Genomic DNA, 27,891 nt, shown 5'->3' on the forward strand with positions numbered 1-27,891 from the left:
CTAATGAAATATAGGTTTTTAAAATACTTAACTACTGGAACAAACTGGTAGTTACCAGAGGGGAGGTGAGTGGAGGGATGGGTTGAGTAGGTGATGAGGGCACTTGTGATGGGCACCAGGTACTGTATGAAAGTGCTGAATCACTGAATTGTCCACCTGAAGCAAATATTACACTGTATGTTAACTAACTGGAATGTAAATAAAAAATTAAAAAATATAAAAATATTTAGTGAACTGTTTAAATGCATATACTCATATCAATAATGCTAAATATAAATGAATTCAGTATTTACACAGAAGATCTAGAAAAAAATTTTAGAAAACAACCCCCAAATTTCAGAAGAAAATGAATAATAAACATTATCAAGAAATGAATAAAATAGAAAACAAAAATACAGTATAAAGGATTACAAACCAAATATTGATTCTTGGAAAAAGTGAAAAACCTCTAGAAAGACTAATAAAAAAATAAGAGAATGAATAAATAAAGAATAACAAAAAGGAGATATATGACAGATATTAAAAATGTATTCACCTGAGGATTAATATAATTCTATGCCCTTTGCTCATGGTTGAGGTAGGCATAGACATATGACAATTCCTTGTGAAAAAATGAGAAAGGGGAAATTTGGCTATAGTTCCTCCAGGAAAGTCCCCCACCACAAACCCCACCCCAGGACCTGTCACACAACAAGGAACTTCCCCCTCCTGTCTTTGGATGCTATAGTCTGAAGAAGTGATGCTTGGTGCTGTGGCAGCCATACTGGAACACGAAGACAAATCCAAGATCAGAGGAGCTAACAACAATATTGCTGAGCCCCCAAAGAAACCAACCCCAGAATTAACTTCAAATTCTTGTTATGTGAAATAAACGCATTACTTATTGTTGAATTGGCTCTTATAATATTATTTTAGGAGTTGGAGCCAATAACATTGTGATGGACATAGCATTCTGATAGCAGTTTCTTAATCTTATTTTCAAAATGGGAATTCAATGCAAAAGCCACAACTTCTCCTCCCAAACAGAATGGAAGAACCTGAAGGGCCTTCTTTCTTCAACAGCAACTGCACTCTAGGAGCCAGACATGGAGAGAAGATGCTATAGAATGAAGGCTGTAGAACCTTCTTAACTCTCTGCCTCCTTCTCATCAAAGTCTGAACAATGAGCAGGATTCACAAGTGATGTCACATAAGATGTCTAAAGAGAAAGGACCAATGGCCCATTCTCCATCTTATTAAGAAGCCAACACTCTTGGAAAATCTGGTCATAGTCCTTGACTACACTTTCTCTTCTTTCCCATGGTTCTTCAAATGCCTAAGTCAAAGAAGTATATTTGTTCCACCAATTTCCTACTTAGACACAATCCTAAAATATTCCTGGGAAACTGAAGAAGTATAATCCATGCTCTTCAGTTTTCTAATTACTTTACAAGGAAGCTGAACTTAAGTGTTAAAAAAATTTTTACAATAATCATTAATTTATGAAAGCAATTTTAGCAAAGGTTTCCTAGGAAAACCATTAACATAAAAAGATGCCCAATGGCATGCTTACCCAGATTTTGGTGAGTGACATGCTCTGGGAAAGCAGTTACATTCTCATGTGAGTTTTCTGTTTCTTGATTTAAGTACATACAACTTCTTTGTTTTTCATAACAGTACTTGAAATTAGAGCTATAGATTCGTATGATTTTTTTCTTGCAGTATATTTAGACATACAAGATTATGGGATTTATAATGCTCTGTAACTCCCACTCATTGATGGAATATAATGTATTGCTGGTTTTCTCCTGCTGGAGGAGTATGCTATGAAGACCACACATTTTTTCCCCCTGTCTCTCTGTTATTTGTTAGGAAAACAACTCCATGGTCCCCTCAGATTCCTGACATTTAGATAAGGGCAGCATGAAACAGATGAACTTTCTTATCTCCAGACAGAAGTAGAAACTACATACAAGACTTTCTTTAAAAAATAGAATAGAATGACTATAATATAGCCTACACCGGAAGACAGGGCTCTGGAGTCCAATTGCTTAGTCGTAGACTTATGAGTTACTAGGGGGGAAATATCACTCAAGAACCTCTTGGTACTTCTCTGGGCTACACCTATAAACGGTAATTATGCTTTTCTATTACAGGGCTCTCTAACATCTATTGTGATACATAATTATCCCAAAGGAGTAGTTGACAGCTTAGTTAATGCATGGAGTATAAATCACTTTGATCTTCCGACAGGAATGCAAAATATACATTAAATTTCAAATCAAGTGGTACAGGAAAGGACAAAGAAACCATGAATCATGAACAAGGCATGGACAGATGTCTTAGGATAGGGGTTTTGTAAGGTAAATACAACTGCAGCTTATAGTTAAAAAAGGAAAACGATGCAACTGATGGCATGGGTTAATTCCTAAGACAGAGCTGAGGAGACAAAGAGGTCAGACTTCTGCTACGGATTTGCAAATGGGCCATTGTGTGGGCTACAGCAACTGTGACACCGATTGTAAGGTCCAAGATAGTCTGGCCGCTGCCCGCTTCTCTATTACTAGATTGATTCCATTAATGACCCAATTCTTCATTCTTTCCTGTATCTATGCCTTTTATTCATGGGGTTTGAAGCAACTCCCATCAAGAAGTGGAGTTTATTTATATATCTATAGAGTCTGACTGGGGTCATGTAAGTAGCTTTGGCCAATGGCATGTTAGCAATTGTGATGCAGACAGATGCCTAAAAAGTGCTTGCATATTTCTGGTTTTGCTCTGGCTCTTCTATGATTGTGAGGAGGATATCCCCCAGCAAGGAGGCTGAAGGATGAGACACGTGGAACAGAGCTAAATTGCCCAGGTGTCCCAGCCAAAGTCAATCTAGATCACCCATGAGCCTGATTGTTCCCAGACACATGAATGAGCCAAATCAGCAAAAGTACAATCTGAATTACTGACTCGGCTCAGGAGCAAAATATATGCCTATTATTTTAAGCCATGGAATTTTGAGATGACTTGTTAAACAGCATTCTTGTGGCAACTGAATGGGTACAGTCATCAACACTTCCGCCTTCTTTCTGAACTTCAGCAACATTAGACCTCTCTATTGAAGAGAATGTGTGAACATGGGGTTCTTGCAAACACTGTTCCCTCCTACCTGGAACTGTCTTCTGTGCTTCTCTCCCTAGTCCTTTACCTTGGTCAGTTTCTTAGTTGAGGATATTCATCAGTTCTTGGCTCAAAAGCCTTTCCCTGTACCCCAGAGTAAGTAAAGTTTCTTTACAATATATTCATATTATTTTATATTGGAGCACTTTTTACTGACAAGTCTTCTGCTTATCATTACACACTAATTTTTGTGATATTGATAAGTCTGTTATCTATGCTAGACTGCAAAGTCCAGGAGTTTCAAGGACGCAACTCTTACTTGGTTCTCCAGTGTGCACTAATACAGTGGACAATACCAAATACTGTCACTTGCACGAGATTTTATGGAATAAAGAAAGAAGTTGTAGAAGAGGCACCTATCCTCACCTTCTCTGGGTGGTCACAGTTAACAACTAACTTATGTACCCTTCTCCAAAAGAAATGGCCGTAAGTGACAGGAGTCTTCTCTGGGTGGTGACAGTTAACAACTTATGTGTCCTTCTCCAAAGGAAATGGCTGTGAGTGACAGACAGGAGTTCCTTCATTCAGAGATACCATAGAGATCACCCAAACCAGCCCCAGGGGAAGCCAATAATGAGTGACTGACCAATGCAGGTACTGAATAGTCTAGCCTGCTCCCTTCTGGGTGAGACAACCTCTGTGGTGCAATTTATGCTCTGAAGTTCCCATGAGACCATGCTAACAAGCAAGGCTTCCTCTGACATCATATCTTTGTCTAGTCCCTTCCTTTACACTATGCTACTCCTCTCAGTGCCCTCATCCTTCTCTGGAGAACCTGACCTCAATAAATCACTTGCAAAAGAATCTTTGTGTCAGGTTCTGTTTCCAATCAAACCCCACCAAACACAAGAATTCAAGTTGAATATTTCTTGGCTATCCGAGAAGGAAAGCTAAGTTAGAACCCTTTAATATTATTCCACTGGGATAAATCCTTCAATACAGGGAAATCAAGAGCTCACTTTTCTCAAAGGGTTCAGAAATTCACAGATATCTAATTAAGGTCAGGGTTCATTAAACCATCCATAGTCATTAATACTAACTCCTTCAAATATAAGATTTTTGGAGGCACCTGGATGGCTCAGTTGGTTAAGTGTCCAACTCCAGATTACATCACGATCTCATAGTTCATGGCTTCAAATCCTGCATCAGGCTGTGCTCGACAGCTCAGAGCCTGGAGCCTGCTTTGTATTCTGTGTCTCCTCTCTCTGCCCCTTTTCTTCTTATACTCTCTCTCTCTCTTTCTCTCAAAATAAATAAACATTAAAAAATTCAAATATAAGATTTTATTGAGTAAATAAATGTATGAGCATATATAATGCTTTCTTCCTTCCTGAAAATGTACATTCCCTTTACTGTACCATTATATACATTTCTCAACAGAACTATCCAGGTAGAGAGCATGCTCTGTATCTGATGAACAGGATTTTTGTCTCACATCTATAGGTGGATTGCTACTTTCAGAAGATAATTAAAGAAGAGGTGATGGTGGCTACAAAAATGCTCATAATATAATGTTAAAAGAAAATGACACAAAGCTACACATAGTAAAATCCTAAATAGCAAAACAAATCTATCTCCCTAAGCATTGAAAAATTAATGAGAGGAAGCATACCAAGATGTAAACATTAGCAGGAGAGTTACGAAAGATTTTAGTTTTTTTTAATTTCAAATGTTTAACACAAAGCATGACTGAAATCTATTTTAATGGTTAAAAAAAAAACCCAAATGAGTAACTTAGCAAAAATCATGGAGAACAATGGCATTTTTTTCTTCCCTTAAATGAACTCAATTCAAATGTCTAAGAAGGGGGTCTTCTACTTGTGGAGAAAATGCAGTAGATGCACTTTCCTCATTTTCTCCCAATAATTACAACTATAAATCTTGCACATTAGGTATTAAGCAAACATAGGCTACTCTTACAGGTGATGAAAAGATTTCCTAGAGATCTCAGGAAACAAAGATCAAATTGGTATTGTGTTTCCTGAAGGTTTTTTGTCCCCCATATTCCAAACTTAGAGCTGGCGAAGCTGGCAACCTGGAAATACCAGTGGCAAGAAAATCCCCAACAGAAGCCTGTACTCCTCAAAGAAAGGACAAGAAAAAAAGTAGCCTACCAAGATAGAAAACACTCAAAACTGCCACTTGTTGACTTTAGCCAAACACCACAGAAATATCCTGTGACTCTCCCCTAGCCAAGGCCGCAAAGGCTGAGCACAGAGCCTACAATGAACTCCACCTTCACCAGGCTGTGTCTCACCCCTCTGTGTCCAGGCCCAAGTGACTATTTATTGTAACATAGACTCAGAGGTAAGAAGAGAAATCTTTACAGACACTCAAACGTTCAATACTTTTGTGTAAAATGTGGTGTTTTGTGCACTCATCATGTGTAAGAGACATTTACATTAACAGGTCAGCATCATGTTTCCAATCTAAGATGTGTGAGTGAACACTTGAAAAACACACAAGATTTTACACTGAAATCTTACTAGGTATACAAACAATATGAGCACATTTAAGATAATTTAAGAAGGACTATTTTTAACTTTATTAGATTAAGGGAATTACTTTAAGTAGTTGGGATGGCCTGTTATAAAATTGGGAACACTCAAAAATAAAATGGAATATATTAAATTTGCACAGTTTGCAGGTTTAAAAGAATCTAAGTTTAAAAACAGATTGAAGCATGAATCAAGGGCCTATTAAAAGTGAATTGGACAAATTGGATAGATTTAGAAATAGAACAAGGAGATCTATAACTTTAGTTAGTAGGCTTTTTAAATTTATAACTTAATCATTAACTTTCATACAATTTAAATCTTTAAAAATCATTTCAGTGCAGAAAATCTGCCCCTAAGAGGCAAAACCCCCTGATTATCATCTGTGGGAATCTTGTCAGGTTTCTCTAGGGTTTCATTTTCCATCAAGGCTAAAAATCCTGTCAAGTTCCAGTGAGTGGTTCTAAGGACATCTGGATTATCCACTCCTTCAGTAGAGGGTCTGTCCTTATCGAATCTGTTTTCTCCCAGCAGCTGCCATCTTGCCAGCGAGGAACAGATGTTAGACAAACATTTGTTTGAATTAAACTTAATTAGCTACATTTTTCAAGCTCTATTTTAAAATGGCGTATGCTGGAACAGTGATCCTGAAGGGGTTTTGTGTTCGTGGCACACTTTCAGGTACTAGAATTTTAGATACAGGATTAACATATTCAGAAGAACCTGAAACCCATCAGCCATATTTATGACATGAGCACCAGTGGTGGTAATGTCAGGCAGTACTGGGTCCTGTCCAGGACTCTACTGCAGTTTGGGAAGAAGTGCTGACAACCTAGAATATGCTTTTTGGATATGCAGGAGACAAAGCTCTGTCATGTTCCCTTTATCCAGTTATGTCTCTGAGGTTCTTGCTGGTCCCTATACTACGTTTTTTCCTAAACAGCTAGTTTTACCCCCAACTGAATGCCTCAACAGAGATCCACATACTGTTTGACATTCATCGCTGGGTCACTATGAGGCACAATTTCAAATATTAGAATTTTATTTTATTTTTAATGTTTATTTATTATTGAGATAGAGAAACAGAGCATGAGGGGAGGGGCAGAGAGCAAGGGAGACACAGATTATGAAGCAGGCTCCAGGCTCTGAGCTGTCAGCACAAAGCCTGACGCGGGACTCAAACCCATGAACCGTGAGATCATGACCTGAGCTGAAGTCAGATGCTTAACTGACTGAGCCACCCAAATGCCCCAACAAATATTAGAATTTTAGACATCACAGTTCAAAAGGACTTTAAGCAACATGAAACCAATAATACATCACAACTCATATTGCAGTAAAAAATAATTTAACATCTTTAAAAAAATTGGGGGGCACATCCATGAAATGTGTGCTTCTTGAGAATCACGAATTATTCCAACCCCATGCCTAAGATTAAAATTAGCATTTATTCGGAGACACTACAATGGAGAGATTTTTAAATGTTATTTATATAGACCATTTTAGAAACCAACTCTTACTTAAGGTCTGTACTGACCATATTTTTCTTTTCTTTCATAATTTAATATATATTCTCCCCAAAGAGAATGTTATTTAAAAGAACAGTATAACTTACATAAGTTTGCACTCTTGTAGATGATTTGCATTGCAAATTAATCCAAGATCCCTAACAAGAGACTGAATAAATTAATTTATATTCTTTTGAGTTGAATACATTCATATACTAAGCAAACTCCTGTTTCACATTATATAGTAATTTTCTCTTGGTAACTTCATTTTTCTTATACCAGTAACCCATACATACCATATAGTAAATTCATAAATACAATGAAACTGGCATTTTCTCAATCTCACCATTATTGACTTGGGGCTGAATGTTGTTGTGGAAGGCTGTCCTGTATGTGAGGTTTTGCCGCATCCTCAGTGTTATTAGAAGTGACTGGCATTCTCGTAGTTGTAACAGACAAAAATGTCTTCAGATATTGCCAGATGTCCCAGGGAGATCAAAACTGCCCCCAGCTGAGAACCATTAAGTTAAATGAAAAGAAAATAAGACACCTAGTTTTCTGGCAAACTTAGTTTATATCTTTATGATCAATTTTCTGTGTGTACATATATAAACACAAGGATAATGGGTACATTTTTTAAAAAATGATCATATTATTGTTTTGTTACTGCTCCTCTGCAGCACATAATATGTACACTTTTTCACAAATAAGCCTTCTTCATCATTCTGAATGGCTATATAGCATTCCATTGCTTAGATAGAATGCAGTTTATTTGTTCAACTCACTACTTTCAGATACTGAAGTTATTCCCAGTCTTTCTATCTCACAGACAAGACTATGATAAAAGTGCTCATTTCATTGGTTAAGATATTCTTGGGCAATACTTTCTTTCCATAAGAATTTTAAAGATGTGTGTTTCATGGTCTACTGATATTAAAAGAGGCTGGAGAGAAACAAAGTCCATAATGCTTTCGTGTTTTCTCATTTGCATGTGCCCTCAGGAAACCTGAAAGAGTCTCCTTTTTTCTTCAAGTTGAGTATTTCTTGTTATTGTTTTTATTTTTTAACTTATATCCAAGTTAGTTAGCAAATAATGCAATAATGATTTCATGAGTAGAATCCAGTGATTCCTTCCCTGTGTAGAACACCCAATGCTCATCCCAACAAGTGTCTTCCTCAGTGCCCCTGGCCCACTTAGACCTCCCCCTCTTCCCGCCTACAACCCCTCCAGCAACCCTCTTTGTTCCCTATATTTAAGCGTCTTTTATGTTTTGTCCCCCTCCCTGTTTTTATATTTTTTATTCCCCTTTCCTTATGTTCATCTGTTTTGTATCTCAAATTCCACACACAAGTGAGGTCATAGGATATTTGTCTTTCTCTGACTAATTTTGCTTAGCAATTAATACCCTCTAATTCTAGTGCTTTTCTTGTATGCTCCTCCATTTCCATCCTCTCTCTGCAAAACGAAAACAGCTCTGCACCCTCCACAGCTTCTCTCTCCCAGTTCCCCTCTCTATGCCTTGTACCTGCTGAGTTCTGGGGCTGAAGTTACGCAGATTGTTGTGGTAGTCCTCAGATCAAATTTTCTAGGTGTGCAAAATGGTTTGGTGCTGATCTGGATGCATTTCAGGAACGAAAGAAGCAGAGGATTTCCGTGCTGCTCTACCATCTTGGCCCCTCTGCCACTGAGAATTTCTATCTTTAAATATTTAGGCACAATTCCACATTCTTTCCAATAAAATTTTCTATTATATCTTTAAAACATCTCATTTTTCAGTTGATGGTTTCTCTACTTTGAAGGCACATGTTCTCCTTATGTTGGATTATCCCTATGATTTCCTCCTAATTCCTTTTATTTCTTCATTTCCCCTGCCTCATTTTCATTGTGAATCATACTTCATTTTATGTCACTCTTCCAGCTTGCTTGTTTTCAAATTGGACACTTCATTTTTTTCTTTGGTTTTTTTTTTTCATTTTTTTTTTACACCAATAACCCACACTTACTATGGTAAATTACCAAATGCAGTTAAATCAGGTTTCTCACCCTTGACACTATTGACATTTGGGGCTGGGAAATTCTTCTCTGCAGGGGTAAGGGTCTCCTGCGCATTACGAGATATTTAAAATGTACTGACCCTGGTGACTTAATAGTTTTTGAATATTGTTCTGGACCTCATTTGGTTTCCCCAGCTTTCTTTTATTCCACTGTAAGTCAGTCTGAGCAAGTTTTTGTTTACTAACTGAATTAATACTCTTCTTAAGTTCTATACCATGAAGGTCTTCTGGGGAATTTTTTCCCCTACTTTTTGAATAGATGCTTTTCCAGAAAAAGATCATTTGTATGTTATTTGTGGTGCTCCTCTCTCTCTTCTTTACTATGTGCCAAAGTCACCACGCTCTTTCTTTTTTTCTTGTTTATGATTAACACCAATCATTCCATGTTTCTACTTTGTTCTGACGTCGTACGTGCTAATTGTCTTTGGTTCTCTGCCCACCTGATCAGAGAGCAGCTGTCCTCCACCCTTGAGGGCTGGGAAGTCACATTCCGGCTCGTTTCCTGAGTCTGTGTGCCAGTGGTGGGAATGCTGGAGGGGAGGTGCACGGAAACTGGGCCCATTTGCAGTCTTGGTTAGAAGAACTAAACCATTTCTCTCCTCTGGGGCTCTGTTACACATCTCAGGACAGGGCTACCTTGAGCTAACTGGGACTGTATGCAGTCCCCATTCACAGTAGTGGTGAGGAGAGATACCCTCTGGCATGAGATCTCTTCCGCTTTTGGAATGGAGCTTCCCACTTTTGTTTCAGCCCGACAGCTGAGGCCCAGTGTTCTCTCTTCCTGTGTCACGGATGCCACTCAGCAGGCATTTCCAAATCCCGAAGAGGTGCAACAATGGACAGTTTTAAGTCTGTTAATCTGCACCACCACAGTGCCTTCCAGCAAGGTTTTCCTGATTATACAGCAACTGCCAAACCTGAGAGAAATATTCATTTCCCTGTATTCTTGCCAATCTTATATATATCTATATATAATTTGGGAGAGAGAGAGAGAGCAAGAAGCAGAGAGGGGAAGAGGGAGAAAGCAAGAGAGGATCCTAAGAAGGGTCCATGCTCAGCATGGAGCTCAATGCAGGGCTTGACCCCATGACCCTGGGATCATGACTTGAGTCAAAATTAAGAGTTGGACGCACAGTCGACTGAGCTACCTAGATTCCCATAACCTATGTAATATTCTAAACAACAGAAAGTTTAAAGAGTTCTTATTTAATTAATGTGTATAAAGTCCCACAAAAGGCATCTTTCAAAGGCAAACTTAAAGCAAATATATAAAACCAGGGGTTATTTAAAGAAGAAAAATAAACTTTAGTATTCCAAGACAGAGTGTTTTAGGTGGGTAACAATGACTTTATTGTTTATAGACAGAGAGGTTCAGATATTTTTTAAAAAATAATAGATTTTTCACTGAAATCTAGAAAGCAAGGTTACTAATGTTCTTTCCACAAACACATAAATAAAATGAGCATCACTGGCAGGGTCACCTGACTATATTCATGAGATAATATAAACCAGGAACTGGAAATAAAACCCAACCAAGCTTTTATTAACATGTGAAACCCTAACACAAGGCCTTCCCCCTATCCATCATCTGCTCAGCCACCATCTACCTAGAAATGTTTTGAGACAGTTCATACATTATAAAATTCACCCTTAAAAGTATATAGTTCAGTAGTTTTTAGTATATTCGACGAGGTTTGCAACCATCACTACCATCTAATTTCACCCTAAAAGCAAGCTCCTAGTTAAAAAATCATGTCTCCTATAATGGCTCTTCATACACAAAAGACAAGAAAAAAAAAGCATATTGCATATTTTCCCCATAGTTGGCATATGAAATCTAATTAATACTGGATTTGTTAAGTTTGGCACAAGGTGCCTGAGAACTGCAAGTGGCCTCTTTCAAATGTCAAATATGAGACAAAATTTTTGAACCTAACATACTCCAGAAGAAGGGTGACGTTGTTAACTACATCTTCTCCTACTGCTGTGATAATGCTGTCTCCAGCCTTCACCTCTTCTGCTTTTTGTCTTATAGGGTGACCACAGTTTTGTATATTGGGAAAGGCAATGAATTTATGAGAAGGCATTTGGAATTAGGACTCTGGAAAAAGGCTCTTGCCTTATGCACTGTGCAAAACCAGGAAGGTGCCATACCCACTGCAGTCCATACAACTTGTCCCATGTGTGTAAGATTATTTTTGAGCTTTTAAATTTTGTTTTCCAAGGTACAAGGTACACTAAAAAGGAAACAGATTCAAGAATCTGTCTTTGCCGCAAACATTCTTTCAAATTTTCTATGACTATAAGCAGCACAACTATACTGAGCTGGGCTTTAAAACCAAGAGCAGTGGCTTTGATTCAGAAGATCAGAATTTCAATCTTGACAAGCAAAATATCGGTTGTATGTTCTTGGTCAAGTTCTTACCTTCCCTAAGATACAAGGTTCTCAACTGTAAAATAAGAATGATAGATTCACAGAGTTGCTAACAGGATTAATGAGGGCAACACAGGTAAAGTTCCTGGTAGACAGTAAGCAGTAAATCAATGTGAAGTCTTCTGATGTCAAAGTGATACATTCTAAAACCCATTAGATTTAGACTATAAACCTGTGCTGTCCAATATGGTAGCCATCAACAACATGTGGCCATGAATTAACTGAAATTAAACAGACTTTAAGATTCAGTTCACAGTGGTCAAAAGTCACATGTGGCTAGCAGCTACATACTGGACAGAGCCAATACTTATCAGTGCCCTCAATGAAGAAAGTTCTTTTGGGCAGGGATGCCAAAGAAGTAATAGGATTGCCAAAAGTCCAGAAGTCTAAATTTTTGCCATTGACTATGTAACATTAGCAGAACAACTTTTACCTCATTATGTTATTTCAATGGTAAAATGGAGTAAAGCCTCTGCAGCAACCTGGTGGGCAGCAGGTGCACCTGAAATGACTTTTTTCTTGCTTTCTTATCATCTTCTCAGGACCCCAAGATTAATTAATGCACAAGTGTCTAACAAGGACCACTTTGAGGATGACTCAATAGGCACAGCTCTTTGTGAGCCCAATATTCAAAGCCATGATTTGATATTATTCCAACACACCTGTATATAGTTAAGAATAGCATATGTTCAATAGCACACCAAGTTACCTGCAGGCAATTTTTGTAATGATGAAAAGACACAAATTAGCATAACTAAGTTTTCATTGGCAAATGGCCTATCATAGACAACCAAGTTCTCCTAAGGTTTAAAATGGAAAGATAAGAGATCCCATTTATACTTACTCATTGGTTTCACCTTAATGTCTAAATCTGCCTTTCCCCAGTTTGGAAACCATAATCTGTTGCTGTCAGTTTGGGAATATTATTATATTTTTTATTTATCTAGCTAAATAGACTTTATCTACTTGTTTTTCTAAAAAAGACTAAATAATAAATATTTTACAGTCATAAGGTCTCTTATCACAACTGGCTAACCTCTGCTCAACCACTGATAACAGAAGCATAAATAGGCATAGCTGTGTGCCAATAAAACTCTACTTACTAAAAGCTAGCCTCTTAGCTCCTAATTTGCCAACTCCAGATATAGAAGGATATGTGAGAACTTCTACTTGAAGGACATATCCATAGACAAGTATGTTCTGACGTACCCTTCCTTGCTCTTTCCAACATGGTTTGTTTTTTTTAATCACTATTATCTGTTTTCTGTTTATTTTATTTTTTTGAACATAGATTGCATCCTGCAAATGATCACAGGCTTTTAAATGTTTAGTTTAGAATGTCAAAATATAAAATTTTCTTCTCACTTTTTAAGATCTTGAATAAAAAAACAATATAATTCTTAAAATGATTTCTTTTTCTCTTTGAGACCACAAATTGAGGGGGATGTAGACAACATATAAATCATGAAAGAACTAATTAAAAACGATTCACAGATCTAATCAGGACATTTAATGTTTTCTGGCTTACTAATTTACAAATTGAATTAAAACTTAAATGCAAAACCAAAACTGAGCTATGTGCCACAATATTATTATTTCTTAGACAGACATTACTAGCAATGACAAATCAATTAAGGTCAAATATTTAGATGACTCAAGTAACTTCTATACACAAACATCTAGTAACTTGTATGCATAGGTTGAAGATGTAATTCAATGAATTGGTAAGAAATTACTAGAACAGGATCATGAAATTCTAGAGTTGGGACCATCCTTATGGAATAATTTGTTCAGCCTCAGTGCTTTAAGGCTGATGGTTATCATCTCTTATTTTTCCTTCCCTGAATACACTGTTTTTATTAGATCTCCAGTTTTCCTTATGGGGCTACTCCTCCCTCTCAGCTCTGGCAGTTTGGGTCAGGCTGATCTCATCCTCAGACCAACAATGTGGGTATTTAATCCAGATTCATCAGAGTCCTATAAACTCCTGGCCAGAAGACTGGCCGAGGGACTGTTTCCTGGCGCAAAATGGTTGGTCATCCCAATTCTGGGATGTCTCTTACAATTAGGAGAGAGTAGCTCCCCTCCTTCCTCTTCCTTTCCTCCCTCAAGCGCTCTCTCTGTCTCCCCCACTTCCTTTCATTCTCTTTCTCATCCTCCTTCTCTTTTTTTCTTTCAGGGGTGCTAAGCCTGAGAACACATTCCAGGTCCAAATGGCAGCTATTTTGCCAGCTTGTGGAAATGGTGTGCCTGACATGAAACTAACACAGACACAAGCTGGTCTGCAATGCAGAGTCCAAGTGCTGAGATTTTGAATCTCTGGATCCAGGCCTAAGTGAAACCAGAACGGTTGTCTTTTATAATCAAAAGAGCAAAATAGTTCTCCCCTGCTTTTTCTTAAGTTTGAGTTGGGTTTTTGTTATTATAAGAGTCTGGACAAACACCACAGGTCAATCAACTCAAAAAAGTGAATATTGCCAAGCAGGAGGGGTCAGGACTTTAATCACCTCTAAATCTGATATTTGTTCCAGGAGAAGGCTGAACAGACTAACAGATTCTTTAAAATCTTGTGTGCAAAGCATTTCATGTAAAAAGTGTATAATACACTACTGAGTACTGACATTGGATTGTTACCTCCTTCCATGGATATTCTTGCTTGGAATAGCTTAAAACATACTGATCTGGGGGGTGTCTGGGTGGCTCACTAAATAGAGCATCTGACTCTAGATTGTGGCTCAGGTCATGATCTCGGGATCGTGGGATCGAGCCCTGCACTGGCCTTCGTGCTGAGTGTGGAGCCTGATTAAGATTCTTTCTCTCTTCTTGTTCCCCTCTCTCTTGCTCACACATATTCTCTTTCTCTTAAAAAAATACTAATTTGATATAAAGAAAATTACTGTTCATATTTTTATTGTTCAGTAAACAGACTTGAAAGGAATGCTTGAAGGTCAGAAATATAGGGAATGTTGGTGTAGGTAATATATGGAGAATTTTAGATACACTACCAATACTGACTGTCCCCAATTCTACCCTGTGTCATCAGTCACAATAGCTGGGTCAACACACACACACCAGGGATTCATTCTAGAAATATTTATGGAAACAATGCTGTGCTCAGCACAAGACACTATGTGAATGACTTAAACTCAAACTTCAAATTTCCAAGAGAGAAAAAAAAAATTAATTCTGACAAAAAAATCACTTATTTGAAAATAAAGAACTATTTGCTTATTACTAACCCTTTTAGTAACTCACCACATGAATGACTTCACTCCTTTATCTCCAACTCCAAATCAGATTCATTAGAAACAACACTATATAAAACTATGTGAACATAAGTTTTTACAAAGGGCAAAAGATTTAAATACGATGATTTTCGTCTAATTGACACTGTGTATGTTATTTCTTTTACCTGCTAGCTAGCTATTAAGCAATAACAAACCAAAACATATCTAAAAAGATATTGTTAATTTTTTCATTCATTGCATAACAATTTAAAAAGGACATAAGACTGATCCATTCAATGGGGTTTTTTTTTTTCCTCTGTGGCATATATGGAGCTATAAAAACACATTTAACTGTTGTCCGTATGTGAGATATGAGAACAATGTAAACTGACAAAACAAACAAACAAAAGTTTGGTCTGCTAAACATTCATACATGAAGAGAAAAACCTTCAATGCTGGCAAATGAACCTCATTAAATAGGACGAGTTTTACGCATATATTTCCTTCAGCGCTAAGCCGACTGAAGTCACATTTTAAGCTGTTAGACACAGTAAAACGTACCTGGGCTTCCAGTTTATATATAATTTTTATTCTTTCATTGCATAATCTGCTAACAGAAATGGTTGTTAATAAAGCTGACTGAAACTGAAATAATCCTGGAACACTCCAAATTCTCTAATCTTGGATTCTTGTCTGGGACATACAAGAAAAATTGTTTGAGGGATAAAACTGACTAACATGAGAAATACACAGAGCTTAGAGCTTACAAAACAGAATTTTATTTAAATTTGTGTACAGATAAGAATTTACCAAAATTTAAACAAAGAGCTAATTCAAATTCTTTCCCACCACAAAAACAGACATTATGAGAAAAAGCTACATTCTCTCAATTACATTTTCCCAGCTGGAGGGAAAAAGGAGGGGAGAAAAGATACTGACACAACATAATTTGATCTTCAGTGCTGTCTAATCTTGAAAGGACTTAATTATCGAGATTTCCATAAGAATCAGCATTCTTCAGTTTTGGTTTTGACGGTTTTGATGTTGAAATAGAAGCTTCTATTCCAAAACCACAAATAAGGCTTCTGGCTTTATTTTTAGTGTGAGGTAAACAGTATATTCAATATTAAGGCAAATGGTAGAACACATGTGCTGGTTATTAATGTAGATCTTCAACTGTAAAAATAACATAGTTTGGACCATTCATGGATTTTCTAAGTGTGTTGGAATTAGAAACTTGTAAAAGCTGTTGCAGCATGAAACAGTTCTGAATGTCTTAGCTGTGCCTTTTTGAGTTAGTTAATCTGTTAAATGTAATCTTGTTTGACTTTTTAGAGCATGTGAATTTTTTATTATTAAAAATTATAGAATTGGTCTGATCTCAAATTCTGTATATACACACTGCTTGGCCAAATAGACTGTTCCCCTCAAGCTGGCAACAAGCAATGCCTATGAGCACGCTTACCGTACGGAAAAGTATGAGAACTGACCTTGAAGATTGTGAGCGAAATCGGATTATTTAGGCGGGCTAGCTATCTTATTCAAAAAATGCAGATTAAGATTTTTCAGAGAGTGATTATGACTCATCCCCTCAACCATTTTTCCCCCAATGGGATGACCATTTCCTTCACAGTGATGAGAGAATCATTCCTTTTTATGGGACAATGGACTTTTCCCTCCAAGAGCCAGGACAAAGCTGTCACTTCTTAGCCACGCTGGCCACAGTCTTCTTGGCTGCATCCTCCAGGTCCACAGCTGAAGTAATGGGGAGTCCACTGTTGCTGAGGATGTTCTGAGCCTCGCGGACATTGGTTCCTAGAAGGTGGCAGGGGGTACGGAAAGTCACTGAAGTGAAACTGGAGACGGTGCCCTGGGAAGTTCCTTACAATTTGAAATCAGGCAAGACCCAAGTCTCACAAACATGGTTTAATTACAGCTCAGGGTCAGCTCTTTTACAATCCAGATTTGGCTATTTAGACATATCCACAGAAAAATGTACTCTTTTCCTTTTTTTTACCTAAAATACCTGGTATTATAAATTATATATATAATAGGTATAAATAAAAATAAATACATATAAATATATAGACTTACATGTACATTTATATCATGTAAATTATATAAACTTATATAAATACAAATAAAGTATATAAATACACATAAAATATATAAAATGTCATACATAAAAATATACTAATATTTTTTTCTGGCATTTAAAAAAGGCAGATGATGACATTCTTATAAGACTGAATGAAGAAAGATTAACAACTACTTAGTCAACTGTTTTGAAAAACGAAAATCTTCTGAACTGGATGTGTCCCTTTTTTGAACAATCTGAATATGGAATCTAAAGAAAAAGTATGTGTAAAAAATGAACAAGAGAATGGAAGATCAGTGTGATGGGTTGGCATACATAAAACACGGAAAGTAACCCATAAAGATGCACAGGACTCATGTACGCCTACATTTTTGCCAGGAAATGAGTTAAATGTAGGTTCTAATCAACATCACTGACAGGGAAGATTTGGTGACAAGATCTCTGTCAAGTGGTGGTCTGGCTAGTAACCAAGATGAAAGATAGGAATTGCCTGAGACTAATGGACATTTTTTTTTTCTGATAAAAACTGACATTTCAGTTGTTAATCCACAGTCAAGTGGATTTAATGTGGTTTTGGCCCATAGAAGTCACCTGTCTTAAAGATCTCATGAAACTAACATTCCAAGAGTCTGCCCACCTATGGCCACGAATCCATCGCTTTGGAAAAAATGACAGTATTCAACATATGATTTTGCTTTCTCTCCCCTCCATATGACAAAAAGGATAGAGGTCCTCAAAATGAGCACTGCAGCATCTGATGGTGTATCTTTATCTCCCATTTCTGGTGGATTTTAGCACTTATGGCCAAGCTAACCACCCAGAGGTGTGCTTCTGCAACTTCCTTATTTAGCAAAGCAAACTGCTTTTCTGTTCTTGCAGAGTGAACAAGCCCATAGGAGAAATGTGATAAAACTTAAGAGTCTAATGAAATACCTCATCTTACATCATTTCCTGTGCTTTTATCTAGTTAGGAAAGCAGAACCTATTTATATACAAAGACCTTGAAATATAGGTCTTAGAGAACCTAAGAGTACAAATAAAAAGGAAACACTTGGTCAGCACGTTTCATACAAAAAGGCAAAGGCCGAGTTAAAGAGGAACAGTTGAGCTAACAAGGTGATGCGGTGTGGATTCTCCCGGGAGCCTGGGGCCACCACAGCTGTGGGGAAGGGGACACCTGGCATTGTCTTTAGTTCAAGGCTAACTCATTGCTGTTTCCCACAGGAAATCTGCTAAATGTCCTCTATGGAAAGCAACAATTCAAAAAGTTAACAAAGGTATTACGTGAGTGGCTCAGGTGGTTAAGCATTGGTCTAACTACATTTTGGCTCATGTCATGATCTCACAGTTTGTGAGATTGAGCCCAGACAAGGGCTCCTTGCTGACAGTGAGGGGGGATTCTCCCTCCCTCTCTCCCTCTCTCCGGCTCCCTCAGGCTCGCTCTCCCAAAATAAATAAATAAACAACAAAAAAATCCCTAGCTTCTCATCCTGACTCTGCTGTAGATTAGTTGTATAGTTTTGGGTAAATTATGTAACACCTTTGGGCCTCAACTTCTTAATCCCCAGATATAACATTATGATCATCTTCCACATAACTAATACACATAATGCTAAGTGACTTACATGCAGCATATGAGACCTTTATGACAATGATGCCTAAATCTTACTGTCCCTATTCCACAGATGAGGCAACAGAGGCATAGAGAGGTTAAAGAACCTTCCCATAGTCACACACTGCATGTGGCAGTGATGGGAACCTGAACTCTGTTCACTCTAATACAAACCTAAATGTTCTAAAGATATGCTGGTTTGTTTACCTGTTTATAAAATGAGGATAATAATGCTGACAGCACAGATTGTGAGGAGAAGCAAGTGAAATAATACACACGAAAGGATTTTGTAAATGTCTACGTTATCTGTTGCTGACTTAGCTCACTGTCAACCAGAGAGTCATGATCCTCTTCTACAGTGGATAACTATTGCTGGGAGGCAGCTGCCCAATCAAGAACTACATTTCCCAGGTCTCCCTTACATCTACGTGGGGTCATATGACTGAGTTTGCGAGCCTGTGGGCACCATGAAATACATCTGCATAAAAATTGTCATTGTGAGTTCCTGCAGTCGCTTGAACTCAGTGCCTTCTGGAATGTCACCAGCCAAGACAACTCTGGAAGTCACCTTTTTCAACATGGCAATGCTGGGGCGCCTGGGTGGCTCAGTCAGTTAAGCATCCGACTTCAGCTCAGGTCATGATCTCACGGTTCCTGGGTTTGAGCCCTGCGTTGGGCTCTGTGCTGATAGCTCTGAGCCTGGAGCCTGCTTCGGATTCTGTGTCTCCCTCTTTCTCTGCCCCTCCCCCACTCATGCTCCGTTTCTGTCTCAATAATAAACATTTAAAAAAAATTTTTTAAAAAGGACATGGTAATGCCTCCTTCAGCATGGATATCAGCATAATTCTGTAGAGCAGAGCACCCTACTCACTCACCCTTTCAGACTATATGAATGAGAAAGAACCTTCTATTTACATTAAGACTCACATTTCAACATTTATCTGTCACAGGAGCCAGAATTACTTTAACTGACATATTACTTTGTAAGTGTGGTAGGCAGCTTCCAAAATGGTTCTCACATGGTCAATTCCCACTTCCTGGTGTTCGTGCCCCTGTGTAATACCTTTGGCTGTGGGTAGAACCAGCAACTTGCTTCTAATGACTAAGAAGAGCAAGAGTGATGGAATGTCCTCTCTGACACTAAGTTCCAAAAGCCCATGACTTCTTTCTTGTTCCTTCTGACTCTGTTCACTCTGATGCAGCAAACTGCCACACTGTGGACTGCCCTATGGAGAAGGAAGTAAGGGCTATCTCAAGACAAAAGCCAAGGGGCAACTGTGGCCTTCAGCCTGACAACCCAAGCAGAACTGTATCCTGCCAACAATGATGCTTTTGGAAGTGATCCTCCCCAGTGAAGCCTTGGTATGACCCTATCACTGGCTGACACTCTGACTGCGGCTTTGAAGCCTTAAACCACAGGATCCAACTAAGGCACAATCAGATTCCCCACAAGAAAACTGTGAGATCAACAGTGTTCGTTGTGTTAAAGCTGCTGGATTTCGGGGCATTTTGTTGCACACTAGTTACCTCATGCAGATGTAAAGATTTATTATTTCATTAAGCCAACCTCAGTGCTCATTTTGATTCATTTGATAAAGTTTAAGACAAGGTCCTGGAGATTGAAATGTAGAACATAGGGCTAGACTGTGGCAAGTGTTAAATATTAGGCTAAGGAATTCTGACACTAATCCACGGGTAGGGCTTTCATGGAATAACGACACAGTGCGCAGCAAAGTCCTGACTGACACAGAATGGAACTGGTCTTTGGACCAGAAGGTAATTAAAGTTAAATATGTAAATTTCTATCTCTTTCAACAGAGACATAGACTAGAGTTCTCTGCCTACCTATCCTCTAATCTGCCGGGGAAGAAATCCAAATTTGGGTCAGAAAGGCTCTTCTCCCTCTTTCCTTTCTAGTTAGGGCACTCTCCAATATCAACAGACAGCTTCCAAGAACTCCACGCATCAAGAGGCAGATTCACCTGCCTGAACATCCTGCATCTCTGACTCTACCTTTCCTTGGTAAGAGTTCTCCTGTGAACACAGATCGTAGCCATGCCTGTCAAGTTCTCGCTGCGTAACTGAACTGGTAGAAGAATTAGCAGTACCAATAAGAATGGTAACAGCAAGAAAAGCAATAATAGCAGCCGCCAGTTAGCAGGTGTCATGCATTGCTCAGTTCTATTAGTTCATTTGCTACTCAGTAGCAGCCCTGAGATAGCTACTACTATTATCTTCCTTTTACAGAAGAGAGGACTGAGGCACAGGTAAGTTAAAGGCTAAAGTCTAGCAAGCATGCCTAGGAAGAGTTAGGAAGTAGTTGAATGAAAATCGAACTTGATCTCTCACTGGTTTGAATGATTTCTGGAACTAATGCTTGAAACATCCATGCTGAACCATGGATAACAATTTTTGTAAATACATGACATCATCATAATTATAATCACATTGACAATAATAATTTTGTTTTCCAGTATTCCCACATTACTTCTTTGAGCCTTTGAACTTGTGAGTTGGTGTTTCTAAAAGACTTTGTGAGTCAGGTCTTTATAAATGAATGATTTTTATTCATTTATTTATTTTTTGGTCAAGGCCTAGTGACTAGCAGGATGCAGTCTCAAAATCCTTTGGTCTTCCCACTCTATTTTGATTTCCTGGTGAGTCCTGTTTGAGAAGTCAAATTTATAATTTAAAATTTGTAGCACTTTACCACGTAAGAGATCATCTAAACTTCAAAGATGCGAAGAGTAAGGCTCAGGTAAAACCAAGGTGTCTGCTTTTTCCAGCCTCCCTGCCTGACTACACCTACCCTAACTTCCTGTCCCCTGCTCAAGCAGGGACCACATGGTGATCTTCGTCCCAAGGGAGACATGGACTGGTCCCAAGATGACTGTATCTGATCCAAGGGTGGTCCAAATACAGATGATGGTCATTAGCTTGTGCAATCAGATTTGCTCTCCTGAGAATCTGAATGGGTAGTATATACGAAATGGAAAACAGAAAAAAAGTTAACCAGCTGTAAGTAAACAGGGGAGAGAAAGGCAGTGCAAACATGCAGAGAGGAGTGGAGTCCGCTGCTGGAGGGATGCTGCTGAGGCTGGCCTCCACGCCACATGCTCCTCTTCCTGGGGGCCGGCTTCATTGTGGCTGCCATCCATTCTGAGAGTCCTTCATTCAGTTCCTTCCCATGGGTACAGATCAAATAGGCTCTTGACTATTTTAGGTTTCTGAGACTGCTTGAACGAGCCAGTCTTCCTTGCAACCAAGAACCTGACTAAATCAGTTCCTTAAGTAACATCTTCAGGACTTAACTTAGCATCAGATATTCCCAAAGGTGGAAATGACTGAATTCCATGAACCCACAGTCAGCTGGACCTTTGGCCTCGAGTCTCCACCCAGAACTCCTGTCTTCTCTCTGCTTGGCTGACACCGAAACATGCTTGCGATATTTGTTTAAATGGCATTTCTTGGGGGCATCTGGGTGGCTCAGTCAGTTGAGCATCTGGCTCTTGGTTTTGGCTCAGGTCATGATCTCACAGTTTCACGAGTTCAAGCTTCACATTGGTCTCTGTGCTGATATCAAGGAGCCTGCTGGGGATTCTCTCCCCCTCTCTCTGCCCCTCCCCATCTCACATTGTCTCTGTCTCTCTCAAAATAAATAATTAAAATAAAAATAAATGGCACCTTTGGGGCTGCCTTCCTTGTTACTATCCCTATAGCCCCTAAACTAGAGCAGGGGCTTGTAAATGAGCTTCCAGAGTACCTTGTACTTCCGGAATCACAGCACTATTGGGACTGCTCACTGACGTTTCTCTCATCCCACCAAACATAAGCTTCATGAAACCTGACATTCTGTCAGGCCAGCCCAACAGGATCCCTGTGCTCAGCACAGCATCCTTTACACAGCATGGACTTGTTGACGGCCTGAATGATCGTGGATGGCCTCACACATACCAAGTGTGCTTGAGGAGGTGAGGCGTGGGAGGGTGCTTTCCTGATCACCCTGTGGCCTGATACCCCCAAATAACCTTTTATTTTATAGGACTGAAATAGAAGCCCAAATGACCTGAGGGAAAATAAGGAGTGACTGACTACTCCCGAGTCTTCTCCGGTTCTCCAGGGGCTTTTGAAGTGGCCTTTTTCTCTAAGAAGGGCTGAATAGCAGCTGGCTATGCGTGGGGCCCTGGACGACTCCAAGTTGCCGCCACTCCCCTGTCCCTCCAGGGAGGCCCGGCTCAAGGTTAACGACCATGGGGTGGGGCTGGAAGGAGGAGGTAAATCCGAGCCCAGGAAAATGGACTCTTCTCTCCTTCCAGCTGCGCCTGCAGGGCCATAGCAAAGTGCTTAATTGCTTCACAATTCCAGGATCCATTAAAGTGAATTTTAATTATGCTTCCAGTTACACTTTAATTACAGCCTTAATTATTAAGCACAGGCTAGGCATACTCAGAACCCCAGCATGAAACAGGGAAGGAGAAGGAGAGGAAGGAAGAAGAGAAGAAGGAGAGAAGGAGAAAAGGAAGAGAAGAGAAGGGCGTGGAGGAGGGGCAATGAAAAGGGCTTGGTTGGGAGGAGGGAGGGAGAGAGAGAGAGAGTCATAATAACCCAGAGTGGGAGACACATGAAAAGAAAGAGGCATAGAGAACAAGGGAAACAAGGTGAGCCCAACAGGTCCCCTGCACCAGCCCCTGCCCTGACCCTGCCACACTCTGTCCGGGCTTCCACACTGGTTTCTCCTGGTTTGGTTTTCCTGCCGACAGGCCAGGGAGAAGCCAAGCCAGGACAGGCCTTGCTGCCCACAGACCCTGCTTCTTGGTTCCTATTGAGAGAGCAGCTAGAAGGGGAAGGGGGAATGCACAGAGAAGAGGGTCAAAAAGAGAACCAGCAGCCTGGAAATGAGGTCACTGGAAAAGAAAAGAGAAACAGGGGAAGCCTTGGGCAAATGCTGGCTGCTGTGTGAATTCCTTTCATGAATGCTGTTCTTTGAATATTCAAGGTTGGTTTCTTCTTGATTCACCAAGTGGCTGACACCTGTTCCCACCCTCTCCCTTGCCTTCATTTCTAAATAGGAAAGCATCCTAGCTGCTTTAAACTCCGACTCGGAATTGGGAGTTCCAAAGACAGTGTTTATGCCTGTGAACCCAATTACAAAGGAAATTGATCTCTTTCCCACATCTAAATAGTGCTGCTGACATGTTCTAAAAATTATTAAATACCGCACTGCTTTTTAATGAGGCTGCAGGACAACAGCTTTCATAACCACCTGTTCAGATAACTGATGGACTCACGCTGGTTCAACTTCAAGCACTTAACATCTGCTTGCTGAAAGCTGCTAAGTTAAGTGGTTATCTACGCGACGCGTGCCTTAAAAATGGCAATACACAGACAATCAAAGGGGAATGATTCTAAAATGAAATCTTACTCTGCCAAGAGAGGATATTATAAAAAGAATAATCAAGAAATTCTAAAATTCTCCACTTGTACATGTTTTACCACTGACTTCCTGCCACCAGGTGGAGTGAGAGAGCTGTAAACAGAGATGAAAGCTAATTTATCAAAATTTGTTCTTCGCTTTCAAGATCTGGGAGACAAGATTATAGTAGTGGACAGAAACCACAGGGTTTTCTTCAAAATGTGGGGCCCCCAATCAGGCCAGTCTTTTATCACAGGGTTGTGAAGAAAATTACTCTCTAGTCTAAAAGTATATAGAAACTGGGATTCTTAAAACAGCACTATTTGGGGGGCAACTGGGTGGCTCAGTTGGTTAAACATCCATGTCTAGATTTCACCTCAGGTCATGATCTCACAGTTCATGAAATCGAGCTCCGCATCTAGCTCTGTGCTGAGCTGGAGCCTGCTCAGGATTCTATCTCTCCCTCTCTCTGTCCCCTCCCCTGCTCATGCACACACACTCTCTCTCTATCATAAATAAATAAAATAAATAAATTAATTAATTAATTAAAAGTAATACTATAATAGGCATTGAGTTTTTTAAAAGAATGCAACAGTTAGCACCTCCTGTATATATACTAGGTACAATAAACATGTATTGGATATATGAGTTAAGGGGTTCACAATTATCGTATCACTCCAACTTTCATAGCAACCCTAAAAAAGACATTTTTATCCCTAATTTACAGATGAGATGACTGAGGTACTGGGAGGCTCAGGAACTTGCCCAACGTCCCCCAGCAAGTCAAAGGCTAAGCCAAGACTAGAACCCAGTTTTGCATGACTGCAAAGCCACATGACAACCATGTAACTTGGCCTTTAAGTGCTAGGAGGAATCCTAAGGATCCTTTAGGATGAAAGTCTCTTGTTTTTGCTAGAGGAAACTGAGGCCCAGAAATGTCAGGTGATTTTCTCAGGTGAAATAACCAGTGAACCATGTACAGGTCTGACTCTCAGTCTGGTGTTCTAAATCGGGGCTATTCTATGTCAGCTAAGAATAGTTGTTACATTTTTAAATAGTTGGAGAAAAATCAGAAGAATAATATTTTGTGATACATGAAACTTACATGAAATTCAAATTTTTGTGTCCATAAATAAAGTTTTCCTGGAATGCAGCCAAAATGATTTATTTACAGATTGTCAATGACTGCTCCTGTGCCACATAGGCAGATCTGAGCCGGTGTGAGAGTCAGTATGGCCCATCAATTCTAAAATACTCCGACCTCTGCTCTAAGTAATTGAATCTTTCCCCACTCCACCCCGGGGAGAAAGGAGGTCAGTGGAAACAAACCAAATTCTACAGAGCAGCAGATTCCTCCTAAAACGCTCAGTGTCCTTTTGCCCTTGCCCCTCTTCCATTATTCTCCTTTCAAGTGACAACCAGATAGAAGAGGTCCATTTTCTAGGTGACATGTAAATTTAGATAACTTATCACATCTCTTTTGTCTTGTTATTGTACTGCTAAAAATGGAATAATTCATCAAGAATCAGAGGTAAAAGTCCTGCTGCATCAGCAATCCTTGCTTGTCAGAGACGACATGCACCCAAAATCTAACACCTTGCTTGGCACACTGCTCCCAGCCCACAGATTCCCCCTGGTAGAGTTATAAACAAGAGCTCGAGTAATAATGTCAACCAACATTTATTGATCCAGGGACTGTCTAGGTTATTGTAAAACTCATTTGCTCCTTGCAACACCCCATGAGACCGCCATAGTTTTATTCCTACTTCACAGATGACGAAATAAAGATTTTAAACCTGGTTGTCACTGAGAAGTTGAGTGACCTTGGGAAGTTACTCTAGGTGGAATTGTATCTTACAGAAATGCCTTGGATCCCTCACATTTTAGAAAAATTAAAAATGACAAAAGACATCCTGAAGGGCTAAATCCTGTGCACACCTATTCTGCTTGATGATTTCTCCTCCCATGGTAAGAAGAAACCATTGCTGAGGGTGTGAATGTGACAGTTATTCTTATGATGCCCATACGGAACCACCAACTTTCATGGCAGGAAGCTGATGGCCATGGTCTTCTCCACAGTGTTTCCAAGAAGGGTGTGCAAGCCACATTTTGAACCAAATCTAACTTATATTCACTGAGGGTTTATGCAAGGTGCTCACACTTTTGCTTTCGACCATGTAAACCCTCAAAAAAGCAACATCTATGTTAACATGAGACAAATGTATGGAATGGAATGAATCCTCTGGCAAGCAAGAATCCCCTACCACTCTGCACCTGCTCAGAACAGGGCCATTCTCATAAAGAATGGGGAGTTCTATGTGCCTAAACATCTGCACAGACTTCCTTTCATGCCTTCCTTGAGTCTACATCATGACTTTCAATTCAGGCATATTCTAACTTAGGTGTGATTTCAGGAATTTTCAAAGGTAACCTTGGCAGTGTAGGACTTTTATCTGAAATTGTGACCCAGGAGCTTCCATGCTGCTTGAGAAGTGACATCACAGCGTTGCTGCCCATGACTCTGTACTTCTGTGGGGGAAGGGCCAAGTGGATGTCACTGCGAATCTGTTCCTTAAGAAGTTAGGTTCTCAGAACTTACTATCACCACATTTTTCTTGATCTTTATAAAACCTTTTGGAACTGAGGAAGGAGGAGGCTTTAGACTCAGGTACCATGCGGAGTTTCTAGAATTCTAGACCTTGCCACTGGTCTCTTCTCTATACCAGGCTACAAATTATGTCCCATTGTCTTTGGAACAAAGATTTATCAGGCTGCAGCCATGCCCATTCCTACACTGTGCACACTATTTTTGCGCTATAATGGCAGAGGTGAGCAACAGGGAATACGTGGCTCTCAAAGCCTAAAGTTTGCCCACTTACGGAAAACGTCTGCAGACTTTTGCTCTATACAATCCAAAGTTTTGGCCCTGTGGCTGCGGAGCATAAGAACCCAGTCTCACCAAGTGCTTTTCCAGCTTGCGGTTCCCTCACTTCCCACTTCTGATACAGCAGGCAGCTGTTTTTCCAGGACAGAAAATTTTACCTACTCTTGCTCTCTTTGAATCAATAGTGGCTGATACTTGGCTCAAGTGCCCCCTCTCTTCTGTCCCACAAATTGCGGAAGACAATGACCACAGAGCTCTTTTCCACTGGGCTAGGATACAGCCTCAGCAACTTTCTTGGCACAGCACTTCGGGCAGCCACCGTAATAAATAGAAGGTGGCATGAGATGAAAGCTATTTATTTGTCCTGCCTGTTCTAAACCATTCTTTGGAGTCTTTCCTGCTAGATGGCTCTGCCTCAGGACAGCCTCAAGGTAGCACTCTCTGGGAAGTCTTATACACTGGACACACACACACTGGTAGGGCAGACAGAATCTACTGGTGTGTCCCCTTCCAGAGCAACGTGTTCTCTCTCTTTGGTGGCTGATCAAATGTGACTTTCAAGTGTTATACAAGGAAACTGAGGCACAGAGATATGAATGGACTAATCACTCAGAAAACACCCACAGAGCAGAAGGTAGTGTCGTGACATGCAAGACTTAGGATGTGTCAGTCCCCAGACCTGCCATGCTCTAAAATCCCTCCTGATTACAAGTGTCCCATGGGAACAACAAGGTGTCCCTGAATTTCAAGCAAGGACCACTGACTGAATGGAGGTGGGCACCTGACTAAATGGCAGCCCAGGCCTAGGGCAGACTAATTACCTGGATGTGGGTCAGCAGGGAGCATAATGCACCCAGATGCATCCTGGACTATCACTGACTCCGTGCTGGCAGAGGAGACACTTCTCTGACTGGGATTCGTGAAAGGAGAAAGCTGTTATGTGTCACCCAGCCACTTCGTTGGTCTTTCCTTTGGACTGTGCTCTCACAGCAAGCCCACACTGTCCCTCAGGGTC

General features: G+C 39.8%; 1 protein-coding gene across 1 annotated transcript in view; it reads right to left on the reverse strand.

The window, feature by feature from the left end:
* Positions 1 to 15,625: 15,625 nt before the first annotated feature.
* The window catches only part of SUCLG2 (succinate-CoA ligase GDP-forming beta subunit), a 210,900-nt gene continuing 198,634 nt past the window's right edge, over positions 15,626 to 27,891 (reverse strand). Inside the window, exon 10 of the mRNA XM_029917626.1 lies at positions 15,626 to 16,684. Within this exon, the coding sequence (XP_029773486.1) occupies positions 16,569 to 16,684 (116 nt within the window). The 3' untranslated portion in view covers positions 15,626 to 16,568. The remainder of the gene's footprint in view (positions 16,685 to 27,891) is intronic.

The sequence above is a fragment of the Suricata suricatta genome, chromosome 12 (assembly GCF_006229205.1).
Source record: "Suricata suricatta isolate VVHF042 chromosome 12, meerkat_22Aug2017_6uvM2_HiC, whole genome shotgun sequence".
Taxonomy (NCBI): Eukaryota; Metazoa; Chordata; class Mammalia; order Carnivora; family Herpestidae; genus Suricata; species Suricata suricatta.